The sequence below is a fragment of the Pristis pectinata genome, chromosome 11 (assembly GCF_009764475.1).
Source record: "Pristis pectinata isolate sPriPec2 chromosome 11, sPriPec2.1.pri, whole genome shotgun sequence".
Taxonomy (NCBI): domain Eukaryota; kingdom Metazoa; phylum Chordata; class Chondrichthyes; order Rhinopristiformes; family Pristidae; genus Pristis; species Pristis pectinata.
The window spans coordinates 6,234,545-6,253,215 of record NC_067415.1 but is presented as its reverse complement, the minus strand read 5'-3'; the positions used below and the strand labels follow the sequence as shown (position 1 = coordinate 6,253,215).

Below are 18,671 nucleotides of genomic sequence, written 5' to 3'. Positions count from 1 at the left end.
ATTCCAATACAAGATCCATCTTACTAACAGGTACAAGTTAATGACCATCAGTAACATAAACCAAACACAGGCAGTGATCTATTTCCTCAAAGACGTCAGCTTATTGGGAATCAATGTGATAAACACAGTGACAGTCACATTAGCAACAGATCGGAGAAAATTAGAGAGAATATATAACGATTTCTTTGGGTAATTTATATCTGACCTGGTTCAATACAAGAAGCTGTCAGTTCAATAAAGTCTTCCTATTAACAGAAAGACACATGAGCTTTATGGCATCGCACGTATTGTTAGTTTCATTATACAAAAGGAGTGAAAGTGTTTGTGAAACCTTTCCCCGCTCCCTATCCAGGGGCACGACTTTTCAAGGAGGTCTTCCTGGTGTCTAGGGAGCAGGAAAACATTGGTGCAACTTGCTCAGGACTTCACAGATAATGGATGGTTTTCATTACACGAAGTACAGTCAACACATCCCACAATGGGGAGAGATTTGGATAGACTTTTGTCACCATGTATTGTTAACTCCCTACCCCGCCCCCCACCCCCTCCAGTCCCAACCCTTCCCATGATAACTTGTGTTTTCATTGCTCATTGGGTCAGGAGTGACTAAAAGGATAATTCCACATTAAAATAAGTTGTGCAAAAGTTTAGTGAAGCTTGCATGTGTACAAGACCTAACACCACACAAGACCTGCTGCTTCACTGGCAGTGGACGCTAACGATTGCTTGCATTGTGCTCCCGTGCTCCCAGCCCCCGGGGGCAGGGTTTGCACAGGGCATGGCATCTTTTGGTTTAAGCTGTTGCCTTGGTGATGTGTAGATAAGAACGACTCTCGCCCTACACCTCCATGGAGAGGGAAATGGAGGGGACACCACCCCAACCCCTGTAGAGGCTGCAAGCAACTTGAGAGCAATTCTGGGATGGGGCAGGTCTACCTTGTGGTCACGATTTAGCGAGGGAAGGCCAAGACAGTGCCAACAAGCAGAATATTGGATGCCATTTCATGGGTTGGAGTCCAACTCCCAAATGGATCCTGATTCGGATTTATCCCAGAGTGATAACAAAGGTACTAAAGCCCAAAAAATCCACGAAGATGGACCAGATTCCAGCTTGCTTTGAAGCTCATGGGAATCTCTGGAGAGGTGGACACAGTGGGAGCAATGAGGGAATAAAAAAGTGGCCACAAACCCTCCAAGAACTGGCCTGAGAACCACTGCCCTGGGTTGGGGACACAAGGAATAATTTAGCACCAGGCTCTTCATGAACAGTGTTCATGGGAGGCCCCAAACATGTCTGCTGTCTGACCCCAAGGAAAGGACTCAGGCCAGCTGGTTACCCGTGGGTGTTGGGAAGTTTAGGTGGGATTATGACCCTGGGAGTTTGTCAGTCCAACAGAGGGTGACTTCCCTTAGCCGAGCAATTCATCAGCTGTCTGAAACTGCACAACCTCTCACACGGAGCAAGGCACATCGACAGTAGGGGGAAGCCAGGAGGTATCAGAGGCAGGCTGGGGTCCATTGTGGGATCAAACCCCTGACAGCGAACACAACCACCGAGGCTTGGGGATGACATCAGAAGTGGATATGTAGGGAGCAAAACCAAATCTGGGGGGGAGTGGGCGTGGGTGTGCAGTTTTAAATTCAATTAAGTATAAAGCTTTTAACGTGAATTTTACAGGACAATTTACCGGACTAGTTCACACCCTGTTCCACACTACTAAACCAAGCTGAAAACAAGAACAGAAAATCTCCTCATCACTGATACCACAGAATCAGTGACCCAAGGGGAGCTTCTCTTCCAACTAAAATCACTTACAAATTGCCAACAATAAGTTATATATAAATAAATAGAATCTATTTTATAAAAGCAGTGACATCTCCTGTTAAGTACACTCAAAGTTGAACATACGGGAAGTCAGAGGGTGATTGGTAAATGCAACAGTCGTCTTGGTGTAAATTTAGTCGCTGGGCTTCATCCAGTTGGCGAAAGCCGTGGTTGGTGGAAACCAACTGTTCCTGCTCACCAAAACGATGAAAGCAAACCACTCGGAGTTTGCCGGATGTTAGCATCTGGACTTTGCCACGTGCTAGTGATCAATGCAAGACTTGGGCTCCGTGCCCGAAGAGAATGATTGGCTGTGGACCAAGAGGCAGGGAAAGTGTTCCCAAACATCACAGCAACCTTGTCTGGTACTGTGAAGCCATCTCCAAGTAGCGATGCTCCCTCCCACTCAGATACGTGATCCCTCTCCCAATCGGAACTGCAAGCAGCAATCAAGTGTCTCCTGTCCCAGTCATTTACCCAAAACTGTTTCCCACTCAGATGTCGCCCAACTCAGCAATTTCCAGTATTTTCTGGTCATCAAGATAAAAGTCCCTTTCCCAGTTTATTTTGTGTCTACCCTTTTGCACTACAGTTTCCCCCACAGGTGAGATAGAAGGGGTGATCACTTGAACGTCGACCAGAATTGTTAAGATGCATCCCCAACCCACACCACAGACACTCCAGGTTTGATCTCAAACCTGCTAAGATGCTGGAAATTCTCCACTGGTCAGTCAGCCTCTTGGGATAGGGAAGAGTGCCCAGGTGGCGATTTAAGGAACGGTTCTTCCGACAGCTCAGGAACAGGATTCCCGGGATGAGGCCCATTCAGGGAGTGGCTGAGTGGCTCAGTTTTGTGAATTAATTGCACTACAAGACTGAAAAATAATTTCCAATTGTAAGGGCAAGATTTCTGAATTTTAAGTGGTGTGGAGGATTTTGGAGGAGGTCGGCATATTGAGGAAAGGGAGTGGTGGGAAGAGAGATACAGCAGGTGTCAAAAAGAACCCAAAATGATGAAGCTAGTGGTTTTATTCTGGAAAGTCTTCAAGGTGAGAGGCCGAGGCAGTGATTAGTCCAGGAATAACCTCAGTGTCAGAGGTTGGGGCGGGTTAGGCAACTGAATGTCCTGTGTCTGGTTTGAGAGACCAGCACCATGCCCAGATAGGAACTGACAGGGCAGAACTGGACTGCTTTTGATCTCCCACCCACCCCCTCCACCAAAATCTAAACGTTCAAAAGAGAAATAAAATGCATGCATTTCAACACATCGACTAGAGGCACACCAGTTGGGCTGACAGAACATACTCTGGGATTTAGATGACAAAAGCTTCAAGGGCAAAAGTTTAAAAGAAAGAAAGCATTTTGCAAATCCTTTATACGAGTCAGAACCAAACACAGCAGGGCTAATTCAGGGACAAAACAATCTATCAGCTTCCTTTGCTGTAGGCAGTACAAGGAGCAAGAGCCCAGTAAAGTTGGACCTGATACAACTGTTGTGGGGAGAGATTTAGCTATGACCCATGAGGTGTGATGCACCGCAGTACCAGCACACAAACACTTAAGCACTGTGATTTGTTTTAGGTGAAAGCAGCAGAATTAAAAATAACACTTGGGTGTGATCAAAAGTGCACTGAGGAGTATGCAAGAAGCCTTTCATTGTAGGCCTAGATTTTCTTTTTGGAAAGACTGCTCAGGATTTTCCTTTTTTTTTGGCTTATTGTCCACGTGAGGGACTTGGAAGAGACTTTCTCTCTCCCTCCCGCGCGCGCACACACTACAAATAGTCATCCTCGCTCGAGGGAGAGTCCGAGTTGCTATCAGAAGAGCTAGGTAGAGGACTTCTCCTCATACTCCAGACCTGGGTGGAGAACGTTTTCCTCCAGCTGCAATGATTTCCCATGGGCCTCAACATCTGGATCAGCTGGCAGGTCCAGACCCAGTAGTCACAATAGGTTCATTTACTGGCCTTTGTGCTGTGCTCCTTGTTCATGGAGGTCAACATCTGGCTGATGTAGGAGGTCAGTAGGTCGTCCATTTTATATCCCTGTTTTGAGAAAACAGAGCAGCGTCAATTCCTCAGAAAGGGAGACTTCAAACCTTGAATAAATCGGTCACCTTTGAATTAATTTAAAATTCCTCCTCCTCTTCCACCAGCATTGGAACAGATCAGCCAATGTAATTCAGGGTCAAATTCTCTCTGATAACTCTTCCATGAAGGCCGTCAAGACATGCTTGCTACATTTAAAACACTATATAAATGCAAATTGATGTTGTACCATCTAAAATTTCACAATTCTGAACAACTTTATGTTGTAGTTGTAGAAACAGTTGGCGATGCCTCATTTGGAATATTGTGTTCAGTTTTGGTCACCCTGCTATAGGAGAGATGCCACTAAGCTGGAAAGAGCGCAAAGGAGACTTACGAGGATGTTGCCGGGACTCGAGGGACTGAGTGATGGAGAGACGTTGAGTAGGTTGGGACTTTTTTTTCCATTGGAGTGCAGGAAAATGAGGGGTGATCTTAGAGGAGTATAAAATCATGAAGGGCATAGATGGGGTGAATGTGCACACAGTCCTCTCCTCCTTTCCCCCCTCCCCCCCCCCCCCAGAGTTGGAGAATCAAGAACTAGAGGGCATACAATTAAGGTGAGAAGGGATAGATTTAACAGGAACCCGAAGGGCAACTTTTTCACTCAGAGGGTGGTCCGTATGTGGAACGAGCTGCCAGAGGAAGTGGTTGAGGCAGGTACATTAACAACATTTAAAAAGGTACTTGGACAGGAACGTGGATCGGAAAGGTTTAGAGGGACATGGGCCAAATGGGACTAGCTTAGATGGGAATTTTGGTCGGCATGGACCAGTTGGGCCAAAGGGCAGTGTGCTGTATGACTAAAATTTACAACTTCATCACAAAATAGCAACACATTAGATAGCAGGAGCAACCAGGGTCTGGTATTGCATGGAATTCAATGCAATATTATAGACATGATAGAGGTATATAAAATATTGAGAGGAATAGATAGAGTAGACAGTCAGCGCCTCCTTCCCAGGGCACCAATGCTCAAGACGAGAGGTCATGGCTTTAAGGTTATGGGTGGGAGGTTCAGGGGAGATGTCAGAGGGAGGTTTTTCACCCAGAGAGTGGTTGGTGCATGGAATGCACTGCCTGGGGTGGTGGTGGAGGCAGATACATTGAACAGGTTCAAGAGCTTGTTGGATAGGCATATGGAGGAATGTGAGATGGAGGGATATGCGGGAGGAAGGGGTTAGATAGTGTGAGGGTGGTCTGATGGACGGCACAACATGGTGGGCCGAAGGGCCTGTTTTGTGCTGTATGGTTCTATGGTAATATTTCTGGAATGGTGTAATGAGGACACTGGACAGCCAATCTGTACACAACAAGCGCTCATTGATAGTGATAAAAGAAAAGTTGATGCTGGTTGAAGTTTAAGTACTAGCCAGTGTAGAAGGGAGATCTCCATTGTGCTTCATAGCATTGTCATGGGATCTTTACAAGAGTAGACAGAGCCCTTGGTTTGACGTCTCATCATTCAAAAGACAACTTGTAATCTAACAATGCTCCCAGTGTGTTGTTCTTCAGACCTGGTAGCACTCCCTCAGTGTCACCCATCAGCCCACCCCAGTCATTCATTCTTCTCCCCCCTCCCATCAGACAGAAGATATAAATGCTTGAGAACATGTACCACCGGGCTCAAGGACTTCTACCATGCTGTTGACTCTTGAATGGACTTATCACACACTAAAAGATGAACTCGATCTCCCAGTCTATCTCATCATTATCTGAGCTTTATTTATCTACCTGCACATTCTATGTATTGGTATATTATTTCACTGAACCTCGGTACAAGTGACAAAGCTTGTCTTACAAACCGACCGTACAGGTCAATTCATTACACAGTGCAGTTACATTGAGTCAGTATGTTCTGCATAGCTTTATGTCCCCCTTTTTACTACCTCGTGTATGGAATGATTTGTCTAGATGGCATGCAAACAAAAGCTTTTCACTATATCTCGACACACGTTATAGTAATAAACCAATTTCCACTGCCTCAATACTACATTGCAGCATCAAATCAGGTCTATCCCTCAAGTTAAAGCTCCATTGTCTTTAACTCAAGGGTCAGTTCTATGGTTCAGCACGAGTCTCCCCATACACTGCCCACTGACCCATTATACCCTGGCATTCACAGGAAGTGTGGCGACACTTGCGGGCTGCCCCCAGAACACTCTACGCAAAAGGTGCATTTCACTGTGTGTTGTGATGTAAATGTCACTAATAAAGACATCTTTTCTTGGTGAGTTACAAGGTCACATGTCAAAATTACCCATCATTTACGACAGGTAGCTTGGTAATTGGTTTATTATTGCCACATGTACTGAGGTACAGTGTTTTTCGTGCCATCCATACAGATCATTCAAAACACAAGTACAAAGCGAAAAGCAATAACAGAATGTAGAATAAAGTGTTACAGTTACAGAGAAAGTGCAGTGCAGGCAGACAATAAGGTGCAAGGGCAATGATGAGGTAAACTGTGAGGTCAAGAGTTCGTCTTTAACGTACAAGAGGTCCATTCAAGAGTCTTATAACAGCGGGATATAGATAGGTAGTGCAAAAAAACAAACTGCTGGAGGAACTCAGCAGCACAGATGAAAGGTTTCAACCTGTAATATTAACTGTCCATTTCCCCTCACAGATGCTGCCTGACCCACTGAATCCCTCCAACAGACTGGTTTTTGCTCCAGATTCCACATCTGCAGTCTCTTGTGTCTCCAAGATAGAGAGAGTTCCTTTGCACTTGCATAGAAGTTGGAACAGAAAAATCTGTGGGACATAGAGGTATGGGACGACAGATCTCACTCGTACTTCTCCATTGACTATCGTTTAAAAGATGAGGTCTTTTTTCAAAAAAAATTTCTTTCCTCATGAACCTTTACCACAACAACGTACAGAAACTCCAGCAGGGCTTTCCTATCACTCTTTAAGCAAGAAGTGCACTTGAATTTTTTTCCTTTTTGCACGGTGCCTGATTACGTTACAACAGGCACCCAAGAGACAGATGCATCATCCCAACAAAAATATCCTGGCAATTAATAAAGTCAGGCATTATTTAAAGACCATGACTCAAGAGGGAATGGACTGTGTTTGCAGACAGTTGGGTGAAGGAGGGGAATTCCAATTGGAGTCACAGAATCATGGAAACAGGCCCTTCAGCCCATCAAGTCCATGCCAACCATCAACCACCCATTTACACCAATTGTTATTATTCTCCCCACATTCTCATCAACTCCTCGCAGATTCTACCACGCGCCCACACACTAGGGGCAATTTACAGTGGCTAATTAACCTACAGACCCGCACGTCTTTGGGATGTGGGAGGAGACTGGAGCAAACCCACGTGGTCACAGGGAAAACATCTGAACTCCACACAAACAGGACCCGAGGGCAGGATTGAACCCAGGTCTCTGGCGCTGTGAGGCAGCTGCTCCACCACTGTGCCATCCTGATTAAGCTTTACCCAGAGAATATTTACTGTAGGCTTAGAGGGGAAAATTGCCCCCTCTCGAAGTGCTTCATGTATGGATGGACCAATTCCATATTTCCTTATGACATAGGAGACAGCCATGATACCATCTGTGCTGGCTCTGAGCATTCCCATTTCCCCCACTTACCTTCCTGCAACCTTTGTCCTCACACACCCAACTGCACCCTCCCCACCCCCCCCCCCCCCCCCCCACCACCGATTCTCCCACTAAATTTGTGGCTGCCCATTAAAATTGCATTAACATAGAACACTACAGCACAGTACAGGTCCTTTGGCCCACAATATTGTGCTGACATTTTATCCTGCTCTAATATCTATCTAACCCTTCCCTCCCACACAGTCCCCTATTTTTTTGTAAATCATTCATGTGTCTAAGAGTCTCTTAAATGTCCCAAATGTATCTGCCCCCACAACCTCTGCTGGCAGTGTGTTCCATGCACCCACCACTCTGTAAAAAAAAACTTACCCCGACATCCCCCCTTATACCTTCCTCCAATCACCTTAAAATTATGCCCCCTTGTGTTAGCCATTGTTGCACTGGGGAAAAAAGTCTCTGACTGTCCACTCGATCTATGCCTCTTATCATCTTGTACACCTCTATCAAGTCACCTCTCATCCTCCTTCTCTCCAAAGAGAAAAGCCCGAGTTCACTCAACCTATTCTCATAAGACATGCTCTCCAATCCAGGCAACATCCTGGTAAATCTCCTCTGCACCCTCTCTAAAGCTTCCACATCCTTCCTATAATGAGGCGACCAGAACTGAACACAATACTCCAAGTGTGGTCTGACCAGAGTTCTATAGAGCTGCAACATCACCTCGCGGCTGTTGAACTCAATACCCCGACTAATGAAGGCCAACACACCGTACACCTTCTTAACAACCCTATCAACCTGCGTGGCAACTTTGAGGGATCTATGGACATGGACCCGAAGGTCCCTCTGTTCCTCCACACTGCTAAGAGACCTGCCATTAACCTTGTATTCTGCCTTTTGTCCAGTTTTAAAATGGCAACACCTCCCATCAGAGCACACTGACTGATCACAGGCTTGGGTTCCCTTCCTGCTCGTGGTCTTCCTTTCTACCCACCTGGAACTTCTGTCCGGCACAACACAAAGACCAAGCCTTGCTGACATTCACTTGACTTGTGTCCACTTTAGGCTTCTAATCTAATGGAAAGACACCACCAATGTCTCAGCAAAATCCTCCACTGTAGGGATGTGAACCAACATTAGCAGCTCTCCCAGGCCAACATGCCCAGCAAAGAGGCTCTAGATACTCCTAGTCAACTACGCTGCCCAATTCCCAAGCTCGACATTCCATTCCGAGCTCTTGTTATGGGAAGAGATTATCAGGTGAAGAGGAAAATGCTCTAAGGGATATCCTCAATTTCTCCTGGAAAAATTGCAACGACCCACTGGCTCCTGGGAATCCCTGGCCCGTGATCGCTCAGGGTTGGAGAAGGAATATTCAGGGATGGTGTTGAGAACTTCAAGTCTGTGTAGCAGGAGCACACAGAAGTTTTGTGCAGTTGCTGGAAGGAACACACCCAGTAGCCCACCAAGTCAGGCACCCCTAGCCCCATCTATGGAAGTCTAGAGGTCCCACACTAGCCTCATCACTCACCTCAGAACAAAAGTGGAACCATCATCCTTATCATTGGCAGATAAGGAAAAGTGGGGGGGAAATGCAGGTAAAAACTGCCATTATTCATTTTGTTTCTAGATAAGATCTCTTTATGAGTCACACGTAGATCAAAACACACAGTGAAATGCATCTTTTGTGTAGAGTGTTCTGGGGGCAGCCCACAAGTGTTACCACGCTTCTGGCGCCAACATAGCATGCCCACAACTTCCTAACCCGTACGTCTTTGGAATGTGGGAGGAAACCGGAGCACCTGGAGGAAACCCACGCAGACACACAGGGAGAACGTACAAACTCGGGATTGAACCCGGGCCGCTGGCGCTGTAATAGCATTACGTTAACCGCTATGCTACCGTGCCTGCCATTTTAATCAGCAGCCAAGATGAGCATTTTATCAGTAGCCAACTGGTAAAACACACTAGTCTGACTTTAAATGTTGGCAATTTCACTTACTGGCCTAACTTAAATGATGAGCATTTGAATTGACAAGGTACAGAAGACAATGAACCAAGAGCTGGTCAATGGGATTAGTATAGATGGGTACTTGATGGTTGGCATGGACATAGTGGACCAAAGGGCCTGTTTCTGTACTGCACAACTCTATGTCTCTGAATACCAACAACATGGATTTACGTAGCACCTTCGACATTGCAAGCAGGGAAGGGTTACAAAACAATATTTGACACAAGGAAACAATGCTGAATGCTTGGGTAAAAGGGGCAAGTTTTCCAGGACCACCTCAAGAACAAAAGGTTTAAGGAAGGAATTTCAGAGCACAGAACTCCAACAGCTGAAGGCACGGTAGCCATTGGCTAGAGGAAGAAAGTCTCCATGATGCAGGAGCGCAGGGATTTGTGGAGTCTGAGGAGATGGGGAACAACTTAAGCGCACACACACCCATCGATGAGCACAGGGAGAATCAAGCCCTGTTCACCCTTCATTCCTGTGGCTCCTTGATTTTATCCATTAATCTAAGTGACATGGAACTCTCACCCCCTGTTCAAATTGCTTCCCTCCTCCTTTCGCACCTCACAGCCCAAGCTTTGGATAAACTCATCACGGACACCAGCCTCCCCTCCTTGGACTCTGTTTATACCTCTCGCTGTCTTGGTGAAGCAGCCAGCATAATCAAAGACCCCACCCACCAGGGACATTCTCTCTTCTTCCATCAGGTAGAAGATACAGGAGCCTGAGGGCATGTACCACCATGCTTAAGGACAGCTTCTACCCCACTGTGATAAGACTATTGAACGGTTCCCTTATACGATGAGATGGACTCTGACTTCACAATCTACCTTGTTGTGACCTTGCACCTTATTGCACTGCACCTTCTCTGTAGCTGTGACACTTTACTCTGTACTGTTATTGTTTTTACCTGCACTACATCAATGCACTCTGTACTAACTCAATGTAACTGCACCGTGTAATGAATTGACCTGTACAATCGGTGTGCAAGGCAAGTTTTTCCACTGCACCTCGGTACAAGTGACAATAATAAACCAATACAACTTCTGTCACAACACATTTGCCAAGATCTTAAAAGGAGGTTTGGTCAGTCTTACCAGAGACGTTTCACACAGGAGCTTGCTGCCCCTCACCAGGTTGCCAATGGTGATGTGAAAGTAAGTGTTGCCACTGCTCCAGTTGGATATCTTGGTGAATGGATGGGTCGTGAGAATGTCCTTGAAAGATGGATGAAAGGAAAGGCGTTTTACATTGAAACAAACAGCATCGCAAGACAGATTCAACCCCATATACAGCAGCCCCTCAGGAGGGGACGGAGTGTGGGAACTGGTAACGGTCTCCTTATTTAAGTATACATAGCATTGGCTGCTATCAAGAGATGTACTAGGATGGGAAGGTTGTCCTGTCACGAATAGCTAAAGTTGCATCTGTATTAGAACATAGAACAGTTCAGCACAGGAACAGGCCCTTCAGCCCACGATGCTGTGCTGAAATAATTAAACGTAATTAAATGCCCAACTAAACAAATCCCTTCTGCCTACGCAATGTCCATATCCCTCCATTGCCTGCACATTCACGTGCCCATCTAAGAGCCTCTTAAACACCTCTATCGTATCTGCCTCCACCACCACCCCTGGCAACGCATTCCAGGCCCCCACCACTCTGTGGGGGAAAAAAAATTGCCCCGAGCATCTCCTTTGAACTTACCCCCTCTCACCTTAAATGCATGCCCTCTGGTATTAGATATTTCGACCCTGGGGTAAAGATACCAGATGTTTATCTATGCCTCTCAATCTTATAAACCTCTATCAGGTCTCCCCTCAGCCTCTGCCACTCCAGAGAAAACAACTCAAGTTTGTCCAACCTCTCCTTATAGCACATGCCCTCTAATCCAGGTAGCATCCTGGTAAACCTCTTCTGCACCCTCTCCAAAGCTGCCACATCCTTCCTATAAAGGGTGACCAGAATTGCATGCAACTCTAGACTTGCATTCTAGACTTCTTAACCAAGGGAAAAACATGCTCCCTGCATTTAGCCCATCAAGCCCTGTAGGAACTTAAGGTTTCTATGAGATCTCTTCCCATTCTAAAGAGAGTGTACTCAATCTCTCCTCGTACAGCAAAGCCACCATCCTAGGAACCAATCTATCGAATCTTTGCTCCATGGCTTTTGGTAAGGAGGACAAAATTGTACACAATTTGTAGAACAGAGGGACCTAGGAGTACAAGTACAGAGTTCCCTGAAAGTGGCGTCACAGGTAGGTAGGGTGGTGAAGGCGGCGTTTGGCACGCTGGCCTTCGTCAGTCAGGGCAGTGAGTATAGAAGTTGGGACATTATGATGCAGTTGTACAAGATGTTGGCGAGTCCGCACTTGGAGTACAGTTTTGGTCACGCCATTACAGGAAAGACATTAAGCTGGAAGGAGTGCAAAGAAGATTTACGAGGATGTTGCCAGGACTCGAGGGCCTGAGTTTATAGGGAGAGGTCGGGTAGGCTAGGACTTTATTCCTTGGAGTGTAAGAGAATGAGGGGTGACCTTATAGAGGTGTACAAAATCATGAGGGGCATAGACAAGGTGAATAGCCACAGTCTTTTCTCCCCCCAAGGGAGGGGAGCCCTAAACAAGAAGGTGAGAGGGAAAAGATTTTAAAAGGGACCCAAGTAGCAACTTCGCCATGCAGAGGTTTGTGTGTATAAGGAACGAGCTGCCAGAGAAAGTGGTTGAGGCAGGTACCACTACAACTACTACAGTTAAGAGACATTTGGACAGGTATATCGATAGGAAAGGTTTAGATAGGCAGGCAAATGGGACTAGCTTAAATGGGCATCTTTGTCAGCATGCATGGACCAGTTGGGCTGAAGGGCCTGTTTCCGTGCTGTATTACTCTATGACTCTGATACACTAGGAGCAGTCTTACCAAGGCCCTGTATAATTGTGGAAAGACACCATTACTCTTGTACTCAGACCCTCTCATAAGGCAAGCCAGGTGGCTAATTCCTGCTCCTATTTTCTTGTGTCGAAAAGCCAAGGCACTATTTGCTTTCCTAATTGCTTGCCGCATCTGCAAATTTGCTTCCAGTAGCTGGTGTACAAGGATACCCAAACCCCTCTGAACATCAACACTGCCCGGTCCGTCACTCCAGCTGTAGGAAAGTTGTACTGTTCTATGGTTCTACGGAAAGGAAACGGAAGTCGAAATCACCTTGGTCTTTGGGTCAATGAGGCTCACTCCGTGTTTATTGATTACGATGAGGAGGATCTCTGGGTAGTTTGGCTCGGTGGTTTGCTGCAAGTAGAAACAGAACATCAGAGAGAACATTACGGAAGTGAGGGCGAGAGGGTGAAGGGGAAAGCACAACTGAGCAGCTCAGACCCAACAAGTGGCCAAGGTCCTTCTGGTTCAGGGTATCTGCTTAAATTAACATTCCACATTTTTCCTTTATTTTCTATAATGGAAGCATTTCTGCCCTATGATGATATGCAACTCTATGAAATTGAAATATAAATAAGAAACACTGCTCACCTTGACCTCAAAAAAAGCTGATCCAAATGTAGGCCATCTGTAGATCAACTTCAAGAACGACAGCTTGGCCTCTTCCCTCGATTTTCCTGCTTGCTTGTTGTAGAAAGCCACAATGGACTATAGACCAAGGGCAACAAATTAGACGTCAAGTCCAAAAGTGACATTAACAAATAACACAATTAGAATTGAAAGGACGACCACATATACTTCAATTTTCCAGTGAAAGCTTTTTGTTGTCCACCTAGATATAACCTGGACTCACATTCCAAAGTCGTTCGGGTTAGGTAGTTGTGGGCATGCTATGTTGGCACCGGAAGTGTGGCGACACTTGTGGGCTGCCCCCAGAACACTCTACGCAAAAGATGCATTTCACCGTGTGTTTTGATGTACATGTGACTAATAAAGATATCTTATTCCGATGCACAGTGCCTGCTAATGAGACTGGAACACAAGCCAGGAATCAAGTTCTAATACAGGACCCAAACACGTGACAAGGATGTGATGGCACTGGGGAGAGTCGCCAGGATGTTGCCAGGGATGGAGCGTTTCAATTGCAAGGAGAGACTGGGTCTGTTGTCCCTGCAGCAGAGGGGGTTAGGAGGGGAAAATGAGGGATATAAAATTATGAAGGAATAGATAGGGTAGATGGCAGGAAACCTTTCCCTTTAAGACAGTTAGATGAAGACATAAATTAGAGTAAGGGGTAAGAGACAAGAGACAGAGGGGATCTGAGGGGGACCTTCCTCACCTAGAGAGTGGGTGAGTACCTGGAATACATTGCCTGGTTGAAGCAGGGTCATTGACAGCAGTTACGTGTCTAGGTGAGCTCTTGAATCGCCTGGGCATAGAAGACTATAGGGACTAACACAAATGAGTGCCCATTGGTCAGCGTGGATGTGGTGGTCCGAACGGCCTGTTTCCATGCTGTATGACTTGGACATGGATTACCAACTCCCTGGGTCAGAAGGTTAAGGGTTCAAGTCCCGTTCCAGGAGTCCCAAGCACAGTTCCAAGGCTGGCACTGGAGTGTAACACTGATGGACAGGTCTCCTGTTCATTCCCAATACCAGTGACTTTACATTATTCACTGTTGAGATTGAGGCAATAATCAAATGAGCAGTGAAAGGCAATCGTAATCCTTCACAATTTCCTTTGATCAAAGGGGACAAAACAGCTTTACAAGACTGTTGCCAGGACTCAAGGGCCAGAGTTTTCAGGAGAGGTTGGGCAGGCTAGGACTTTATTCCTTGGAACATAGGATACTTTGAGGTGTGACTTTACAGCGGTGTATAAAATCATGAGGCTGTGAATGTACAGTCTTTTTCCCCAGGGAAGGGGAATTAAAAACTCGAGGGCATAGGTTTAAGGTGAGGGGCAAAAGATTTTAAAAGGGGACCAAGGGACAACTTCTTCACGCAGAGGGTGATCATATATGGAACGAGCTGCCAGAGGAAGTAGTTGAAGTAATAGTGACATTTAAAAGACCTTTGGACAGGTACATGGATTGGAAAGGTTCAGAGGGACATGGGTCAAATGGGACTAGCTTAGGTGGGCACCGTGGTCGGCATGGACGAGTTGGGCCGAAGAGCCTGTTTCCATGCTGTATTACTCCACGATTCTATAGAACAGTGAACTTTAACGAGATCTTCAGTTTCCAAGAGGGAAGGTTGCAAGTTCAAGGTTCACTGGAGACCTCAGCTCAAGAGTGTGCAGTACCAAGGGAGTGCTGCACTACTGGAAGCGCCCGTCTCTCAGCTGAGATGTTAGACCAAGGCTCCGACTGCCCTCTATCCTCTATGCTGAAAGGGGAATAGTCTACGGAAGAACTCTCCCCAGTACCTGCCAAAGTTTATCCACAATCAACACTTCCATCACACTGCTGATTGTGGGAGCTTGCTGTGCATAAATTGGCCACCATGTTCCTTACAGTGACTGCACTCCAAGTGAAAACTTAATTGATTGTAACCCATTGGGAGGAGGTGCTAAAAAGAATGAGAAAGGTAGCATATAAATGCAGGTCTTTTCTTCTCCTTCCAGAGAACTCAGTTGTATCAAACTGGACACTGTCCACTCCACCTCCCAAGTAGCTGGGTTGGAGTCTCTCCCTCACCCTCCGAATGGGGAAGAAAACAACGAGGGAAATGTCTCACCCGCTTCCAGTCATCTGGCGAGAGTTGACGGATCAAATCCTGCGGCACCAGCTCCTTCAGCATTTTGGGAATGTTTGGGAACTGGGATTTGTCGTCTTCGAACTTCACCTGGTAAATGAGCGCCGCCAATTGCAGTACCTCATCGCGGGAGCACTTGTGGTAGCCACGCAGGTATTTTGGTAGTTCCTGCAATAACGATAGGAAGGCAAGTTTCACCAGACTTCAAGGGTCTCTGCAGTTCCTAGCCAGACTCCTGCTACAGTAACAGTTACACCAGTTGACTCATTTTTCCTCTTCTCCCATCTCAGTCTAGCTACATCACCTTATTGTGTGCATTTCTGCTTGCCCCATTACCGGAAGGATGTGGAGGCTTTGGAAAGGGCGCAGGAGAGCTTTACCAGGACACTGCCTGGATTAGAGGGTATGAGCTAAGGAGAGGTCAGACAAACTTGGGAATTTTTCTCTGGAGCAGAGGCTGAAAGGGGTCCTGATGGAAGTTTATTCAATAATGAGTAGCAGAGACAGACAGTCAGAATCTTTTCCCTTGTGTAGAAATGTCATCTACTGGAGGACGTGCATTTAAGATCAGAGGAGGAATGTTTAAAGGAGATGTGGGGGCAAGTCTCTATTCTTTTCTTTACACAGAGTGGTGGGTGCCTGGAACAGGCTGCCAGGGGGAGCGGTGGAAGCAGATATGATAGAGGAGTTCAAGAGGCTTTTAGATAGACACATGAATATGCAGGGAATGGATCTGTGCAGGTAGAAATCAATGTAGTTTAATTTGGCATCGTGAACAGTGCCGACATCATGGGCCAAATGGCCTGTACTGTTCTACCTTCTAAGAGCCAACCTCTGGTATGGTGATGCATTCAGGGTTCAGAGTTGGAGGCTTCAGGAATGGGACCCGAATTATAGTAGGAGAATCCATAATCAGGGTCATGGTTTAAAAATAAGGGATCACCCATTTACGACAGAGGCGAGGTGGATTCTGCGCCGCCCCCCCCCCCCCCCCCCCCCCCCGTGGGTCACAAGTCATTGAATATTTGTAAAAACAAAGTAGAGGTAGATAGATTCTTGATAAACGAGAGCAATAAGTTACTGGGGTCAGCTTGAATGCAGAGTTGAGGTTACAATCTAATCTGCCACAATCACATTGAATGGCAAAGCAGGGTTCGATGGGCAGAGTGGCCTACTGCTGTTCAAAGTTTGTGACATCAAACAGCAACAAGATGACATCAAATGACTGCCCAAAGTGGCCACTCTGTATGTTGGCCAATTGCCCAGACATCTGCTTGTTGAACTCAGGAAGGATGTAATGTCACACTAGAGCCTGGCGACTGACCCAAGTTCACTGGGACCAGACGCCGAACATTTAAGTCAGGTCAGGTATTCAAATAATTACAAGTCACCAGGCTCGGGTCTAAAATTAAATCCAAACCAAGCAGATCTCCGTATTCAAGCAAAGAGGAGCACACAGAACAAAGTGAATGAATGGTAAACCATCTTGAAAGGCAAATGCACAAATTGTTAATACAGTTTTGTAAACTCAGAGCGAATGTGCCATGAGTAAAAGTCCACACTAATCTTCAAGTTCAACCAGTTAGGGTTGCAAACCACTCCTAGATGCTGTAGTTTGGAAATGAAGAAACATCCACTTTGGCTGCTGCTTCAATCTCGACCTAAATTTCCGAATTATTCATAATTGCACCCACAATGTTTTCCTCCTGGAATTTTAGAGAATAATTCTCCCTCTCCAAGACTATTCTTTTGATCCTTTGCCTGTCCCATTAGGTCTCCCTCTTTTCCACCCAATACTAGCTCTCTCTCCTCCCCTTCCAATTTCCTCTGCATCCCAAGATGCATTTTGTCTCTAAGTTTTCCCAATTCTGACGGAAGTTCATCGACCCAACATCTCTGGAGATATTTCTGGACCAGAAGAGGGGGCTGATGAGACAGGAGACAAAATGACCCGAGAGAGGAGTAAATGGGAGCGGAATTATTTACTGAAATACCGAATTTTAAATATTGTGGATACCATTAGAAACAATTCAGAAAGTCGACAGGAATTGCTAGAAGCAGCGGCCAAATGAACGGCTTCAGGCCCTCAATGGGTGAACTTTGAGATCAGTGTGACATCTTTACACCTGGGGCATTTGCTCAGAGTTAACAAAACTGCTTCAACCGTTTACTCAAGTGTCTTCCCGACTTCCTAAACCTATAGTATCTTGTTTTTAAGTCAGAGTCTTGTAAATTACCGTGCTGCAAAAGGCTAATTTTCATGGCATTTATACCCTGCGTATGTATGCCAACAATATAGTTGAAGTGTTTAATTTTAAGGTCATCGAAGTTAAACATAATCGATGTTGGCATCCTACCTGATAATAATGAAAGATGGAGTCCGCCATATGGTCCTTGCCAGGGACAGTGTGTGTCCAGAGCTTCTTCATGAAGAAGACCTGGTAGGTCAGAGAAGGGATGACACCTGGGAAAATAGATTTAAATGCTGACATACCTGTTTTTTTTATTCAAGCAACCTGATTGAGCTAATACCTACAAATAAAAACCCTTTGCATTATGGTATAATAAGTCAAATAGTTGAGCGAGCTAGGGCTTTTCTCTTTGGAGTGACGCAAGATGAGAGGCGACTTGATAGAGGTGTATAAGATTATGAGGGGCGTAGATGAGTGGACAGCCAGCGCCTTTTCCCCAGGGCGGCAATGGCCAATACCAGAGGACATCAGTTTAAGGTCAAAGGAAGAATGTTCAGGGGAGATGTCAGAGGTAGGTTCTTTACACAGAGAGCGGTGGGTGCCTGGAATGCACTGCCAGGGGTGGTGGTACAGGCTGATACAATAGGGATATTTAAGACACCTTTAGACAGGCACATGGATGTAAGAAAAATGGAGGGTCATGGGCTGTGTAGGAGGGAAGGGTTAGATTGATCGTGGAGTAGGTTTATATAGGTCGGCACAATATCGTGGGCCGAAGGACCCGTACTGTTTTGTACTGTTCTATGACCAGAGGACAGCCAGGCGAGGTCTTTGTTCCTTGGAACATAGGAGAATGAAGAGTGATCTTAGAGAGGTTTATAAAATCATGAAGGGCAGAGATAAGGTGGACGGTAACAGTCTTTTCCCCAGGATAGGGGAGTCTAAAACTAGGGGGCATAGGTTTAGGGTGAGAGGGGAAATATTTAAAAGGGACCTGAGGGGCAACTTTTTCACGCAGAGGGTGGTGAGTATATGGAACGAGCTGCCAGAGGAAGTGGTTGAGGCAGGTACAATAGAAGCACTTGGATAGGTACATGGAGGGGAGGGGCTTGGAGGGATATGGGCCGAATGCAGGGAATTGGGACTAGCTGGGTGGGCACTGTGGTCTCGCATGGACTGGTTGGGCTGAAGGGCCTGTATCCATGCTGTGTTGCTCTGTGACACGTAATGGTCTGTACACACAAGACTGCAAATGCTGGAATCTGGAGCAACGCAAAAAGCTGGAGGAAC

The 18,671-nt window shown here is 46.1% G+C and overlaps 1 protein-coding gene across 1 annotated transcript in view; it reads right to left on the bottom strand.

Moving 5' to 3' along the window:
* Window positions 1-583: 583 nt before the first annotated feature.
* Window positions 584-18,671, bottom strand: part of LOC127575729 (unconventional myosin-VIIa-like) — a 67,748-nt gene continuing 49,660 nt past the window's right edge. Inside the window, exons 19-24 of the mRNA XM_052025726.1 lie at window positions 17,547-17,653; window positions 15,172-15,357; window positions 13,022-13,138; window positions 12,701-12,784; window positions 10,595-10,714; window positions 584-3,869 (exon numbers count right to left, since the gene is read on the bottom strand). Of these exons, the coding sequence (XP_051881686.1) occupies window positions 3,780-3,869; window positions 10,595-10,714; window positions 12,701-12,784; window positions 13,022-13,138; window positions 15,172-15,357; window positions 17,547-17,653 (704 nt within the window). The 3' untranslated portion in view covers window positions 584-3,779. The remainder of the gene's footprint in view (window positions 3,870-10,594; window positions 10,715-12,700; window positions 12,785-13,021; window positions 13,139-15,171; window positions 15,358-17,546; window positions 17,654-18,671) is intronic.